Genomic DNA, 12594 nt, shown 5'->3' with positions numbered 1-12594 from the left:
TTATGCCAGTTCTCTGATTTAGATATCTTCTGTCAAAATGGATGTTTTTTCATTAAACTATTCATCTGCTGCATAGTGGGCTTTTGGCTGTCTTTCCTTGTTCTAGACATTGGCTTCCATCTACGGCCTTTAATACACTTATTGTGTATTTGGTGCCTCGAGCTCTGATTTGAAATTTATAATGTCAAACTGTTGATTCCATGTCTCCAGTTTTTCTTTCTGATTACCGAAATTTTACCCTGTTTCCTAGTTATGTAGTGTGTACGTTGTGCCCTTTGTCAACAATCAACATTCACAATATTGTGGTTCTTTATAAGGTTTTAATATATACTGATAGATAAGTTTCAATCTGCTGTGGGACATATGGAGATTTCAGTCGTATAATTTATTCTTTGTAGATCACTGCTTGAATTGTTTGTGGATTGTTTTGGGACTGATTGGTTTGTGGCTTACTTTTCTACCTCTTCCCACCTGCTCCCTCTTTTCAGATCTGCTTAGATTTGTTCTTCTACATCGCCAATCCGCTCATTTGTGGACATCTATCTGTGGATTGGTGCAGAAAGGTCTGTGGCCTACACTTTTGTATTGATAATGAGGCTTAGGTTGCAGTGCTTATAGAAAAACTCCAGCTGCAGAAATTGAACCATTCATCCTGAGCAGGTAACTTTTTGGCTTGGATTGTAGCTATCTTCTGTCCTTGGTTGCTACTATCTGCCTTATTATCCAATATTCTACCGCTGTCCATGTGAGATTGATAAAAACAAAAAGGATTTTTTAAAGCTTTGGGGATTTCTTTTTGAAAGTTCTATTGTTATTTAATTCACACCTTTTCATTGCAACACTAAATAAAACAGTGTGTATGGTAGAATCATTGTTCAAATTAGAATGGGAGGATCCCTATAACAAAAACTAATGAACCTAATTTAAATCATAGTTTAACTACTTGCTGGCAAGTCACAGTGTACTTGTGAGTTTTTTTTGTCCCGAATTTTTGCAATATAAAATTATCAAGTTGTAGAGGCAAATTCCATGTAAGTTTTGGCAAGTTAATGTGTAAGTTTCTAGTGAGTACTTGGTGAGTTTATCCGCTTTATCGTATATACTCAATCTCTATCAAATATAGAGTTTGGATGTGTAAAAAACTTAGAAATATGTGATTTTTCACCTTACAAAAACATAGCTTTTTGCTGCACCTTTACCCTATAGGGGGCACTACTTCCTGTTAGAGTAATTGGGTCTTTACTTGATTAATTAAACAATATTTGTTTAATTCTTTAAGTTCCCAATTATCTTTTTACACTTAAGCTAACATTAGGTGCATATTAACTAATTATTTTAATTAATTATTATGTGCAAGCCTAGGGTTTTCCCTTTTTAGGGTTTCTTGACCTATTAGAGGTTATTTTTTCTTTTCATTGTATTATCTTTTCACAATACATTTTTGGTGAATTGGAGCTCTCATCTTTTGAGAATACTTTTCTGTGTTTTGTGTGTTCTTTAGATTTTGCTTCATTGCTTCTCCTTGTAACAGGTTATTCGGCTTGCAGAAGATCTTTAGGCTATTGTGGGGTTGTATTTCTCAACTCCTATATGGTATCAGAGCTCAGATCTGCAACTACCTGTTCCTGTTTTTTGAGAATTTTGCATTTGAAGCAGATCTGGGGTTTCAGGCATTTTTTTGTGTGCTTAGGGTTAAGGTTTTTTTTTTTTTTTTTTCTTTCTTTTAAATTTTTAAATTTGTTGTATTCCTTGAGCACTTTGGGCCTAAACGGACCTCACCATCGTGCTCAAAAGGCCCAAAAGCCCCTATAGTCATATAAAATTTGTCCATTTTTGACTTCTGAGAATCTGGGTGATTTTTTTTTCTCCCCACCAAGGTGTACGGCCCTGGCATGCAAATCGAGAAAAAAAATAAATTTTTTTTTTGCCTTTTTACGGCATGTAGGCCGAATTTTGGATTTTTTGACTTTTTTTACAAAAAACTCAAAAAAAATCACCAAGGAAGCGGACAAATCAAAAGGGAAGCAAATTTTTTGTTTTAATTTTTTAGGGCACCGGACCTGATTGTTTGGCACCGTACGGCGCCTGCAGGCCAGTCAGGCCGGCCCCACAGGCCCCGCTGGCCTCCGGCCACCCCAGCCCCGCCGACTGCACCCTTCGGCGTCTTGGTCTCTCCGGCAACCTCGCCTCTCCGGGCTCCGGCAGCCACCGCTCCGGCAACCCCCTCGCTGGCCGTCCCTTCCGGCAGCCCTGCCGAGCTTCGCTGCGACCAGGCCGTGCCACCTCCGCCCGGCCCCTGCCGCCCCAACTCCACTCAGCCCCAGCTCCGCCCCAGCACTGCTCCACCCGGCCAGCGCTCCGCTCAGCCCGGGCCGCACCACCTCCGCCCGACCTGAGCCCCTCCTCCGCCCGGACCACCACCAGCAGCTCCTCTCTAGTCTTTTTGAGAGGGGGTTGGTTTTTTGGGCCTAGATTGTGCATCTGGAGTCGGATTTTGGCGAACGAATAGGCGTCGGAAAGGTGATTCCGAGCCGGACCTTGTAGTGGTGGATTTTTTTTCCTGAATCTGCTGTTTGACTGTATTTTTTACTAGTCAAAGTCGGGCTTCTTTTTTGCACTTCTGGGGCCGTAGAATGGGCAAACGGACTCCGTTTTTCGAAAACGAATAGGCGTTGGAAAGCTCTCAGTATGCTCTATTCAGATTTGTGATCTTTTTTCTCAGAATTTTCACCAGGTACATGAGATATCAGTTTGAAGTTGTTTTTGCTTATGCACTACTTTCTTCTCATTACTATGTACTAGGGTTTGGGTTTCTCTATTGTGGGGGGGTGTTTTTTCTCGCTTTCTGTCATTTATATCAGAAATCAAAAACACCTAAACTCTCAAAACAAACAAACCCTTCTGCATCTTCTGTCTATTTTGAAAGATCACATAATAAAAACAACCAACAAGCAGGTGCAGGTGCAGAGTTTTCTTTGTTCTCATGGCAGATCCTTCAGTTGAGTTGTTGACTTCACACAACTATCACACCTGGAAGCCCCGCATCACGAGGCTTCTCAGGGCACGAGGGTTGTGGGCTTCTTTGGATGAGGTTCAACCAATCCTGCAGCGTCCTTGTGAGATTCTTATGCACCAGAACAAGCTGGATGAGGCCATGGGTTTGATCTCTTTGCATGTCTCCGACAGTCTTCTGTTTCACCTTGATGAGTTGCTTACTCCTAGGGATATGTGGTTGAAGTTTGATTCTCTCTTCGGGAGGGTCAATGAGATTCAGGCATTACAGATTGAGGCAGAGTTGACTTCTTGGTTACCTGATTCCTTTCTCACTATTGAGGATTTTTTGAACAAATTCAAGACTACTAGATCTGTTCTTTAGGGATGTGGAAAGAACAAGACTGATACAGAGTGCATTCATTTGATTCTTTCGAAGCTTCGGGGTCACTTTCAGTTTTTTGCCTCTACTTTCTACTCCCCATGGATGGCTTGGGTACTCGTTTCAACATGCCTACCTTTGATGTCTTTTGTGAGCGATTGTCTCGTGAGCAGTCTCATCTTTCTCAGCTGGATACGCTCTCAGGCTCCAAGAACAAAGCATTGGTTGTTTAGTCCTCTAAGGAGAAGGAGAAACAGAAGCAGAAACCGAAGCCGAAGAAGCCTTCTGCAGGTAGTGAGAATTCCTCCAAGCCTGCTCCTAAGTCTGATTCAAAACCATTTCCTCCCAAACGAGGGAAATCTTCACAGTCTGGTGAGTCTTCCTCCAAGACTAAGGAGAAATCATCAGACACTTGCAGTTTTTGTGGCAAGGAAGGACATCCAGTTTCCAGGTGTTGGAAACGATTAGAGGCTTTAGAGGAAGCCATGCAGCAGCATCACATTTCCTCACCTCAGGCGTCTTCTCCTTCCACAAGGAAAGGTCATGCTCTTACTGCTAGAGCTTCGACCTATGGGTCCACATGGATTCTAGATTCTGGTGCTTCTCACCATATGACACACACTCAGCAGTTGGTTACTTCTCTTGCCTCTTGTGGTATTTCACAGATTGCAGTGGGTGACTCAGTTCAGCTTTCCGTCTTGGGTTCAGGTTCTGTCTCTTTGGATGGGGGTACTCTACAGGATGTTTTGGTTGTCCCTGACATCTCGACGAACCTCCTGTCCATTTATCAGATTTGCCACTCTGGCTCTGGTAAGACAGTTGAGTTCTCACCACATGATGTGGTTATTCGGGACCTCCATGACCCTGATTTGGTTGTGGCTACTGGTAGTGTGGATTTTGCATCTCGTCTCTACAGATTTGATGAATTTGAGCCCTCTTCGGGTACAGGTTCATCTCTCATAGCACATGTAGATTCGGTGAGTGAGCTTTCGCATGAGCGATTGGGCCATGTCAATTATAGATATCTTCAGCAGATGAGTACGCAGACACTTGTTCTTGGGCTCCCACAGATTTCCTGCACTGATGGTGTTTGTCATGGTTGTGTGCTTGGCAAGCATCACAGAGATCCCTTTTCGAAGGGGAGAGCCTCTCGTGCTTTGGCACCCTTGGAGTTGATTCACAGTGACCTCATGTCATTTCCCACTCCTTTTTCAGGGGCCAAGTATGTATTCACGTTTATTGATGACTTCTTCAGACGCACATGGGTATACTTTCTTAAGTGCAAGTCTGATGTCTTTGATTCATTTCGAATCTTCAAGACATATGTAGAGAAGCAGTCTGGCTGTTCTATTCGGCGGATACGTACAGATAATGGGGGGGAGTATGTGAATCAGGCTTTCAGAGATTTTTGCATTGAGTATGGTTTGCAGCAGCAGTTCACTGTTCCCTACACCCCTCAGCAGAATGGTGTCGCTGAACGTAAGAACAAAACTTTACGGGAGATGGCGAATTGTATGATTCAGTCCAGGTCCATGGATTCGGCTTTTTGGGCTGAGGCCGTCAATTGTGCCAACTATATTCAGAATCGGATGCCTCACAAGGCTATTCAACATATGACTCCTGAGGAGGCTTGGTCTCATGACAAGCTTGATGTTTCCTTTTTTCGAGTGTTTGGTAGTGAGGCATGGGCCTTTATTCCTGATGCTCAGAGGAAAGCCATGGAGTGGAAAAGCCGACCACTCATTTTTGTTGGCTACTGTGAGGATGTTAAGGCGTACAGGTTCTTTGATCCTGATTCCAGAGAGGTCCTGTTTCGACGGGATGTTCAGTTTGATGAGCGTCTTCCCACAGTGGATACCCCGACTCCAGTGTCTCCTCCTCTGCCTACTCCGGCCTCTGCACCCCTTTAGGATCTTTTTGAGGATGATTCTGATGATGGTGCTGATGATCCACCATCCCCACCTCCCCCTGCTCCACCTCAGATGCCCAAGTGGGCTCGCCTTACTATTGAGGCGGCCGGTCCTATGGCTGGTGATCCTTCAGATACTTGTCGCACTCGTTCTCATACAGTGGGTTCCAGTCTTTTGAGTCATGCTATTTCAGATGATCCTCAAAAGTTTTCAGAGGCAACAGGTCACCCTGAGTGGGATTGTGCTATGGAGGAGGAGTATTCTTCTTTGATGAGGAATCATACTTGGGATCTCTGTCCTCTTCCTAAGGGCAGAAAGATGGTTCGGTGTCGCTGGTTGTATCGCACTAAATATGCTGCTGATGGTTCCATTGATAAGTACAAAGCACGTCTTGTTGCGAAGGGGTTTTCACAGGTTGAGGGTATTGATTACTCCGAGACATTTGCCCCTGTTGCCAAGATGAATTCCATTCGCTTTGTACTATCTCTTGCAGCTTCTTGGTGTTGGCCTGTTTTTCAGATGGATGTGAAGAGTGCCTTCTTGCACGGGGATCTACAGGAGGAAATCTACATGGAACAGCCTCAAGGATTTGTGCAGGATAGTTCTTTGGTTTGCAGACTTCGGCGTTCATTGTATGGTCTCAAACAGGCCCCTCGGGCTTGGTATGAGAAGATGGACTCTTTCTTGCTCTCCATTGGGTTCTCCCGCAGTCATTCTGATCACACAGTGTACATTCAACTTCTTGAGGGTGACATACTGATTCTTGTGCTATATGTTGATGATCTTCTCGTCACGGGTAGCTCATCCTCTATGATTTAGCATATTCAGCGTGCCTTGATGGATCAGTTTGAGATGACAGATCTCGGTCTTTTGCACTATTTCCTTGGTCTTCAGGTGATTTAGTCTTCTGATGGGATCTCTCTCTACCAGCAAAAGTATGCTCTTGACATGCTGCAGCGCTTCGGCATGTTTGATTGCAAGACTGCTTCCACTCCATTTCAGTCAGGGGTTGTTTTGACTACAGCTTGTCCCACTCCTTCAGTCGATTTTACACTTTACAGGCAGTTGGTTGGCAGTTTGTTGTACCTGACTCACACCCGTCCTGATATTTCCTTTGCGGTTGGTCTTGTCTCTCGATTCTCCCATGATCCTCATGAGAGTCATTGGCAAGCTGCCAAACGTATTTTCACCTTACAAAAACATAGCTTTTTGCTGCACCTTTACCCTACAAGGGGGCACTACTTCCAAACCCCCACCAAACTTATTTGATACATTTTGGAACTATATTTTACGTAAATAATTATTATTTTATTTTTACTGTTTAATTTTTTAATATGTAGTCGAGTTTTGTTGAGTCAAAATGTAATACCCCATTTAAACAATATTGTATTGTGAGCTTTTGTCTAGTTTTCGTATTTTCTTGTAAGCTTCTAGGTGTGTTGAGAACTCCAAAATTTTTGGAGGATGCAAGTTTACTATTCAGGATTTCTATTTGTGGCATGGGGCTCAATTGGCGTTATGGTTTGCACTTTGCATTGACACTTTTAGAAGTGGTTTTGGACTCCTGGGGTGTTCTCCAAACTTCATGGAAGTAATGCCTATTTTTGGTGAGTCCTTGAGTTAGCACTTGTCATCCTCCCATTGCTTCAGTTACATCATGGCATGATAAGAAGTGGATCTCGGGGCCTGGGCACTGCTTTCCGCAACTTAGGTGGAATACGTATAATATACACTGAAGTTTGTAATGTTTAAAGTAAAATTATTTACTAATTGTTATATTTTATTAAAGTTGCTTTATGTTCCCTCAAAAGTGGATGCTTAGGGGAAAGTGAAGGGGACTTGCACATATAAAGTCAATTTATAATTGAAAAAGGTTTTTTGTTCAAAAAATGGATTATTTTATATAATTTCAAATTGCTTTTTCCCTTCAAAGCTATAAAAGGTGTTTGGGCTCATTGTGCATATGTTGAAGATTTCATATACTATTATGTTGCTAGATTGAACCTGTGAGTTCTTCCACAATCTTCAGAAGAGGAAAACCCCCTCTAGATTTTTTGGTTTCGGATTTGTAAGATAATCCTTAGCTAGGGTGGAGTGGTTTCATTCAAGAATCTTTATTGGGCTTCAAGCAAAGTTTCTAGTTTTGGATTTCATGATGGAGATATTTGATGTTTTCTAATGTTGCAGATTTTTTTTAGGTTTGAGGAGGTTATTTCTGTTACTGGTTCGTACCATTTTGAGTATCCTAACATATGTCAGAAGGGAGGTTGAAGACCATTTTGTAATGTCCACTTCTCTGACCTAGTCAGTTGTGGTTTCCCAGGAGTCTATTCTTTGGTTCCCATAGGCTATTCAGTGTTGGTTAGGGACTCTTGTTTCTGGGTGAGCTCATTTGTGGTTACTTGGCTTCCGACAGCTGTGTGGATGTCTAAATTTCCCAGAATCTTGGGTGTACATTGTGGGTAGAGATCTGAAGTCTATTGGGTAAATGCATGTAATAAATTATGTTAATTTGATCCAGAGAATAGTTGCAATATTTTGTGTTCAAGATTTGGGTTTTGTTGTAATCTCTAAGGGAGACTTTGTCAGATATTTTGTAGAATCCATGCAGGTATGTCTATCTTTTGTATTGTATAAAACCAGATTTGTTGTTGATTGAATCCTTGGGTTAACATTAATCTGAGCTTTCTTGGGTGTTGGCTACAAGCTAAAGGCTACCTTTTGTTTGGCCCCCTATCCTTGATTGCATCACAAAGTACTATTTTTGCCCCTGCAACACAACAGCATTTATGAGGTCAAAAACAATGGATCATACATTGTACCACTACCAACACATGCTGAACATAAACCCAAAGGTATATCATAACAATCAGTAACTTAGTGAATCTTCGATAATATGGGTTTTACATATTCTAATGAAAGGTGCACTATTGGCACAGATTAGGTTAGATGCATTGAACATCAACAATAATTGATATGGTTGACAATAGAAGAAAATTTCCTTTAATTGAGATGGACCGCCAAACAAATTGATTAGAAGTGGGATTAACCATAAAATAGATTGTCCAAGCAGCTAAAACATGAATGATCAGCCACAACCAAATAACGTTCATACTAGCCCTAATGATCCATGTTACATTACAAGAAAGGGCTACCATCCACATTTAACGTAATTATCTAACATCCATATTAGTAAACTTGATTTAAAACCTATGTATTCTTTCGAGTTTGGGTTAGTGGCAGAATCCATCTAGACTTAAAATATATTGTTTATGATAGAACTTGTTTATTGTCATAGGGGGAAATAAATGTAATCTTTATCATCAAATTCATTCCAGTGGAAAATGGTGTGGAAATGTAGTTTCCAGTATCAATCAACTAGTCTTGTATTTTACTTCAGATGTTGTCTGATGAGGAATATATTTTCTTATAGGTTATCATGAGGATCAATTATGGACAGAGTGTAAATATTAGTGGACTAGCTGGAGCAGTTTCCTTGTGTGGATCAGGTAGCGGGCTTTGGTCAGTGGAAGGAGGAAATTGGCAAATGGCTGCAGGTTTACTTGATAGGGCAAATGTTTCTTTACATCTAAACGAAGAGATAGCTTCAGTTTCATTCAATGGGAAGAACTATGAAATAAGTTCATCTAAGGGACAAGTTCACAATTGTGAAGTTGCAGTTCTGGCTACACCTCTGGATGAGGTCAACATCAGCTTTATCCCTGAATTTTCAATTCCAGAGAGACATCTTCAACACACTTACACAACTTTTGTCAGGGGTCAGTTGAATCCGGTAATGATTATTTTCCTGTAAAATATGTTTAAGATGTTATGTTTATGTGCCATACCTTGACATTTTCAGTTTTGGTGTGTGCCATGCCTTGCTACTTTTGTCTATCTACCGCATACAAATCCTTAGGTGTTTTGATGCAGTTCATGTGAAGCACGGATAATGTTTAGTCTTCTGCAGTTAGAAGTAGAACTTCATGCCAAATTTTTCTAATGAATTCAATGCAGGCGTACAATTTCTGCACAACAATAAATAGGCCAGAATGCAATGAGACTTTTTCCTGGCAATGACACCTGGGAGCTTAATTTATTGTGATTCATATGCCGTACAAATTTATCTTTTTTTTCTCTGACCAAATTATTTGCTTATTGTTTCATGTATGTGATAACAAGGTGTACTTTGGACAACCATCCTCTTTCATCCTTCCTAAGCTAATAGGCACTTTGGAAGTTCCCAGTTTGCCGTTTTCAAGTATATCTGTGTTGAAGGACTATAGTAGAGATGACAAAGCTTATAAGATATTTTCTCGCAAAGTCATGGCAGATGATTTGTTAGATAAGATTTTCAGGTAGGTTTCTTGTCTTAATTGTTTTGATTCCCTGTATCATATTCAGAAGAAACCTGGTAGATAATTATCACTCTTATCCGATTTCTTAACTTAAAAATTGTAGTTTTGAAATCTAACTATGGCTGTTAATTGTCTACAGTGTCAGAAAAGAAACCATACAGATAGACTGGGCTGCATATCCTCACTATCAAGCACCTGAAAGATTTGCTTCTTTTTTGCTAGATGGCCATCACTTGTATTACATTAATACGTTTGAAAGTGCTGCAAGTACCATGGAGATGAGTTCTGTTGCAGCTGAAAATGTTGCACGACTTATCTTGTTTAGATTGCACGTTGATCCACTACATAGATCAAGATCAGGATCTTCTGAGTCTAGTGATGATGAAAGGTTTTCAGAGTTATGAGAAATTAGATGTGTAGATCAAGATGTTCTTGTGAGAACACTTGTAACTAAGATCATAAAACTATCAAAACTCACCTTCTGTATGTAACAATGGTGAAGCTTACAACTTGGAGAGGTTGGCATTATTCAGTATGGATTATGCCGCAGTTATTTATAACATGCTTTCAGATCCTCCCATTTTCAGCACGGCAACAACTCTTCAGTATAATGGCAATTTCCTAATACTAATTTAGGTAAATAAATATCCAACCCACAGCAGAATCATATGAATATGCGTCTGATCTTTTCACCAATTAGTGGCCCTTTAAATGCTTTTTCACTCTTTGGTCCAATTTGGCTCCCTATATTTGAGCATTTCTTAATTGACAGTTGATCTGCTCCTCCTCGATTGTCATCTGCTTACTAACAGAATTGGATTATACCAAGTATGAGAGAGAATAGATAAGAACACTGGGAGTAGGGAATGTGAGGATGGTGCAAGGAGGTGTATGCATGAAAAAGAAGTCACATTCTAACTACTTCATTTGAAGCTCTATGCGGTTATTGGGGGAATTAATTATTTTCACTGTGTACCAAGAACATGTGAAGTTTATATACGTTCCTTGGAGATATTTGCAAAATTGGGCAAGGGAATTTGCACTTGTAGGGATCACCTGGCAAGTAATGGATGCAAGGAAATGATTTTCAATTTTGCTTAAACTTCTCGTAAATATCTTAAATTTTGAAGACAAAACCAGGATAGAGATTTAGTGGGTTGGATAAGCTTGTATTTAGATATTTTAACTTAAAATGAAGTTTTAGTAATTAATGTGGATAGTTTTGTGATGAATTAGAGGTGATGTATTTTATTAGGTCCATGTATATTTAGAGCTTGCAATACAACTAGACAAGGTTGAGAAGGTTATGCTAGTTTAAGTGATTGTTTTTTATATTGAAAGCAGCAAAACAAGGGTGCTGCCCTTATAACATCCATAGTCCAAAGGCGTCTAAAAACATCAGCACAACCACAACATAAATACCAAAAACAATTAGATCAACAACAGTTTGTAAGTAGACAAAAACCACCAATCAGAGAGTAAAAACAGAGTCCAGAAACAGGACATCAGCTAATAAAAAACATATTGTAGCTATCGAGATTGTTCTGCAGGGGAGCCAAGTTCCAAAGGACAAAATCAGCATAAAAAGAAACCCCTACGACATTAAACATGACCAAGATTCTTGACACCATAGCTCGCTTGTAGTAGGACATTATTCCAATCCTCGATCAGGAACTTGAAGAGCTCCTTGTGGATGCCTTCCTCCTTCGCCACGTTGCCCAAAACCTTATCCCGCATAAGACAAAGGGAGGCCATCAAACTATGCATTACTTGGAGACTGAATTTAGAGATGTTGCCCATCTTCTTCTCTAGGTCAAGGATTTTGGCCTTCAACATTGGTAGTTTCGCTCCCATTTCCTTCAGCTCCTTGTTAGCCCTTTGACACAATGTGCAATTTTCACTTGCAACAGACGCTTTGACCTCCTCCATTCTGTCATCCCTACTTGGATTCCCATGCTCAACAACTATTGTTCATCGACTTCTCTAGGTTTTCATCCAAGTCAACCCCACCACCTTTCACATTCTCCTCTTCTTCCTCCTCATCAGTATCCTTCCCCTACTCCTCTTCTTCATCCTTCGAGCCATAATCAACAAGCTTTAATCTTTTACCTTTTTAAGAGCTACGAGAGGCTAGCCCGTTTGACCTTCGTCTACCTTCATTCTTGCTAGTGCTCTCCCTCACTTCCTCTTCCTTTTTCCTCGACTCTTCCAGAATAGTAATCTTTTTGCGGTGGCTAGTATTCTTTCCTTTTTTCTTGCTTGTCAAGGGCTTTTGGTCCTTCGATGCACCAAGCTTAGTAATGACCATTGAGTTAGAGAGGATTTTTGGGGAAGCAATGAAAGTAGCCTCAGATAAGCGAATACATTGTTTCTTCCAAACATCGGGCATACCAATTATGAAAGCAAAGGGGGGAATACTCGAGGTTGGGGCTTTAAGTGATTGTTTCGTTTCATAGATTTGTGATGAATTAGAGGTGTGGGGCTTTGTTTTAGGTCAAATTGCATACTAAAAAACAAAGTTGAAAAAAAGTGTTAAAAATGTACTTTTTTAATGATTGGTCTATCTCATTGAATACATGATTGAGGCAGTTTAGGTAGGAACATATAAAAAATGGTGACATGATTTAATTAACTTGTGTGATGATTAAAATTACTACCATGAGTATTTTAGAAGTCAAGAGGATTCTTCCAATAAAGCAATAACTAAAAATTTCAAAATATAATGCTTTGATAGCTCAAGGAGTTTTCTCTATGCGGGTTTTAATGTGTTGTGGCATTATTTCTAACATCTTTGTTTTTAAGGTCCGTGCGAGGCCTTCTCTACAAGATTTATTGGTCATACCTCGTTAATATCTCATTCAAGCTTTTTCCATTAGGGAAGTTAAGCCATTAAGTATGGATCATATTTTTTAAAATGTAATTATTGTTAGAGGGTTGTGAGCATGATGCAATG

The 12594-nt window shown here is 40.4% G+C and overlaps 1 protein-coding gene across 1 annotated transcript in view; it reads left to right on the top strand.

The window, feature by feature from the left end:
- The window catches only part of LOC131073484 (farnesylcysteine lyase), a 71096-nt gene extending 60799 nt beyond the window's left edge, over positions 1-10297 (top strand). The window contains exons 3-5 of the mRNA XM_058009920.2: positions 8717-9076; positions 9466-9641; positions 9781-10297. Coding sequence (XP_057865903.2) covers positions 8717-9076; positions 9466-9641; positions 9781-10045 — 801 coding nt within the window. The 3' untranslated portion in view covers positions 10046-10297. The remainder of the gene's footprint in view (positions 1-8716; positions 9077-9465; positions 9642-9780) is intronic.
- The last annotated feature ends 2297 nt before the right edge of the window (positions 10298-12594 follow it).

Source organism: Cryptomeria japonica, chromosome 9 (genome assembly GCF_030272615.1).
Source record: "Cryptomeria japonica chromosome 9, Sugi_1.0, whole genome shotgun sequence".
Taxonomy (NCBI): domain Eukaryota; kingdom Viridiplantae; phylum Streptophyta; class Pinopsida; order Cupressales; family Cupressaceae; genus Cryptomeria; species Cryptomeria japonica.
Note: the sequence above shows the minus strand (reverse complement) of the source record. Positions and strands in the feature narration are given on the sequence as shown.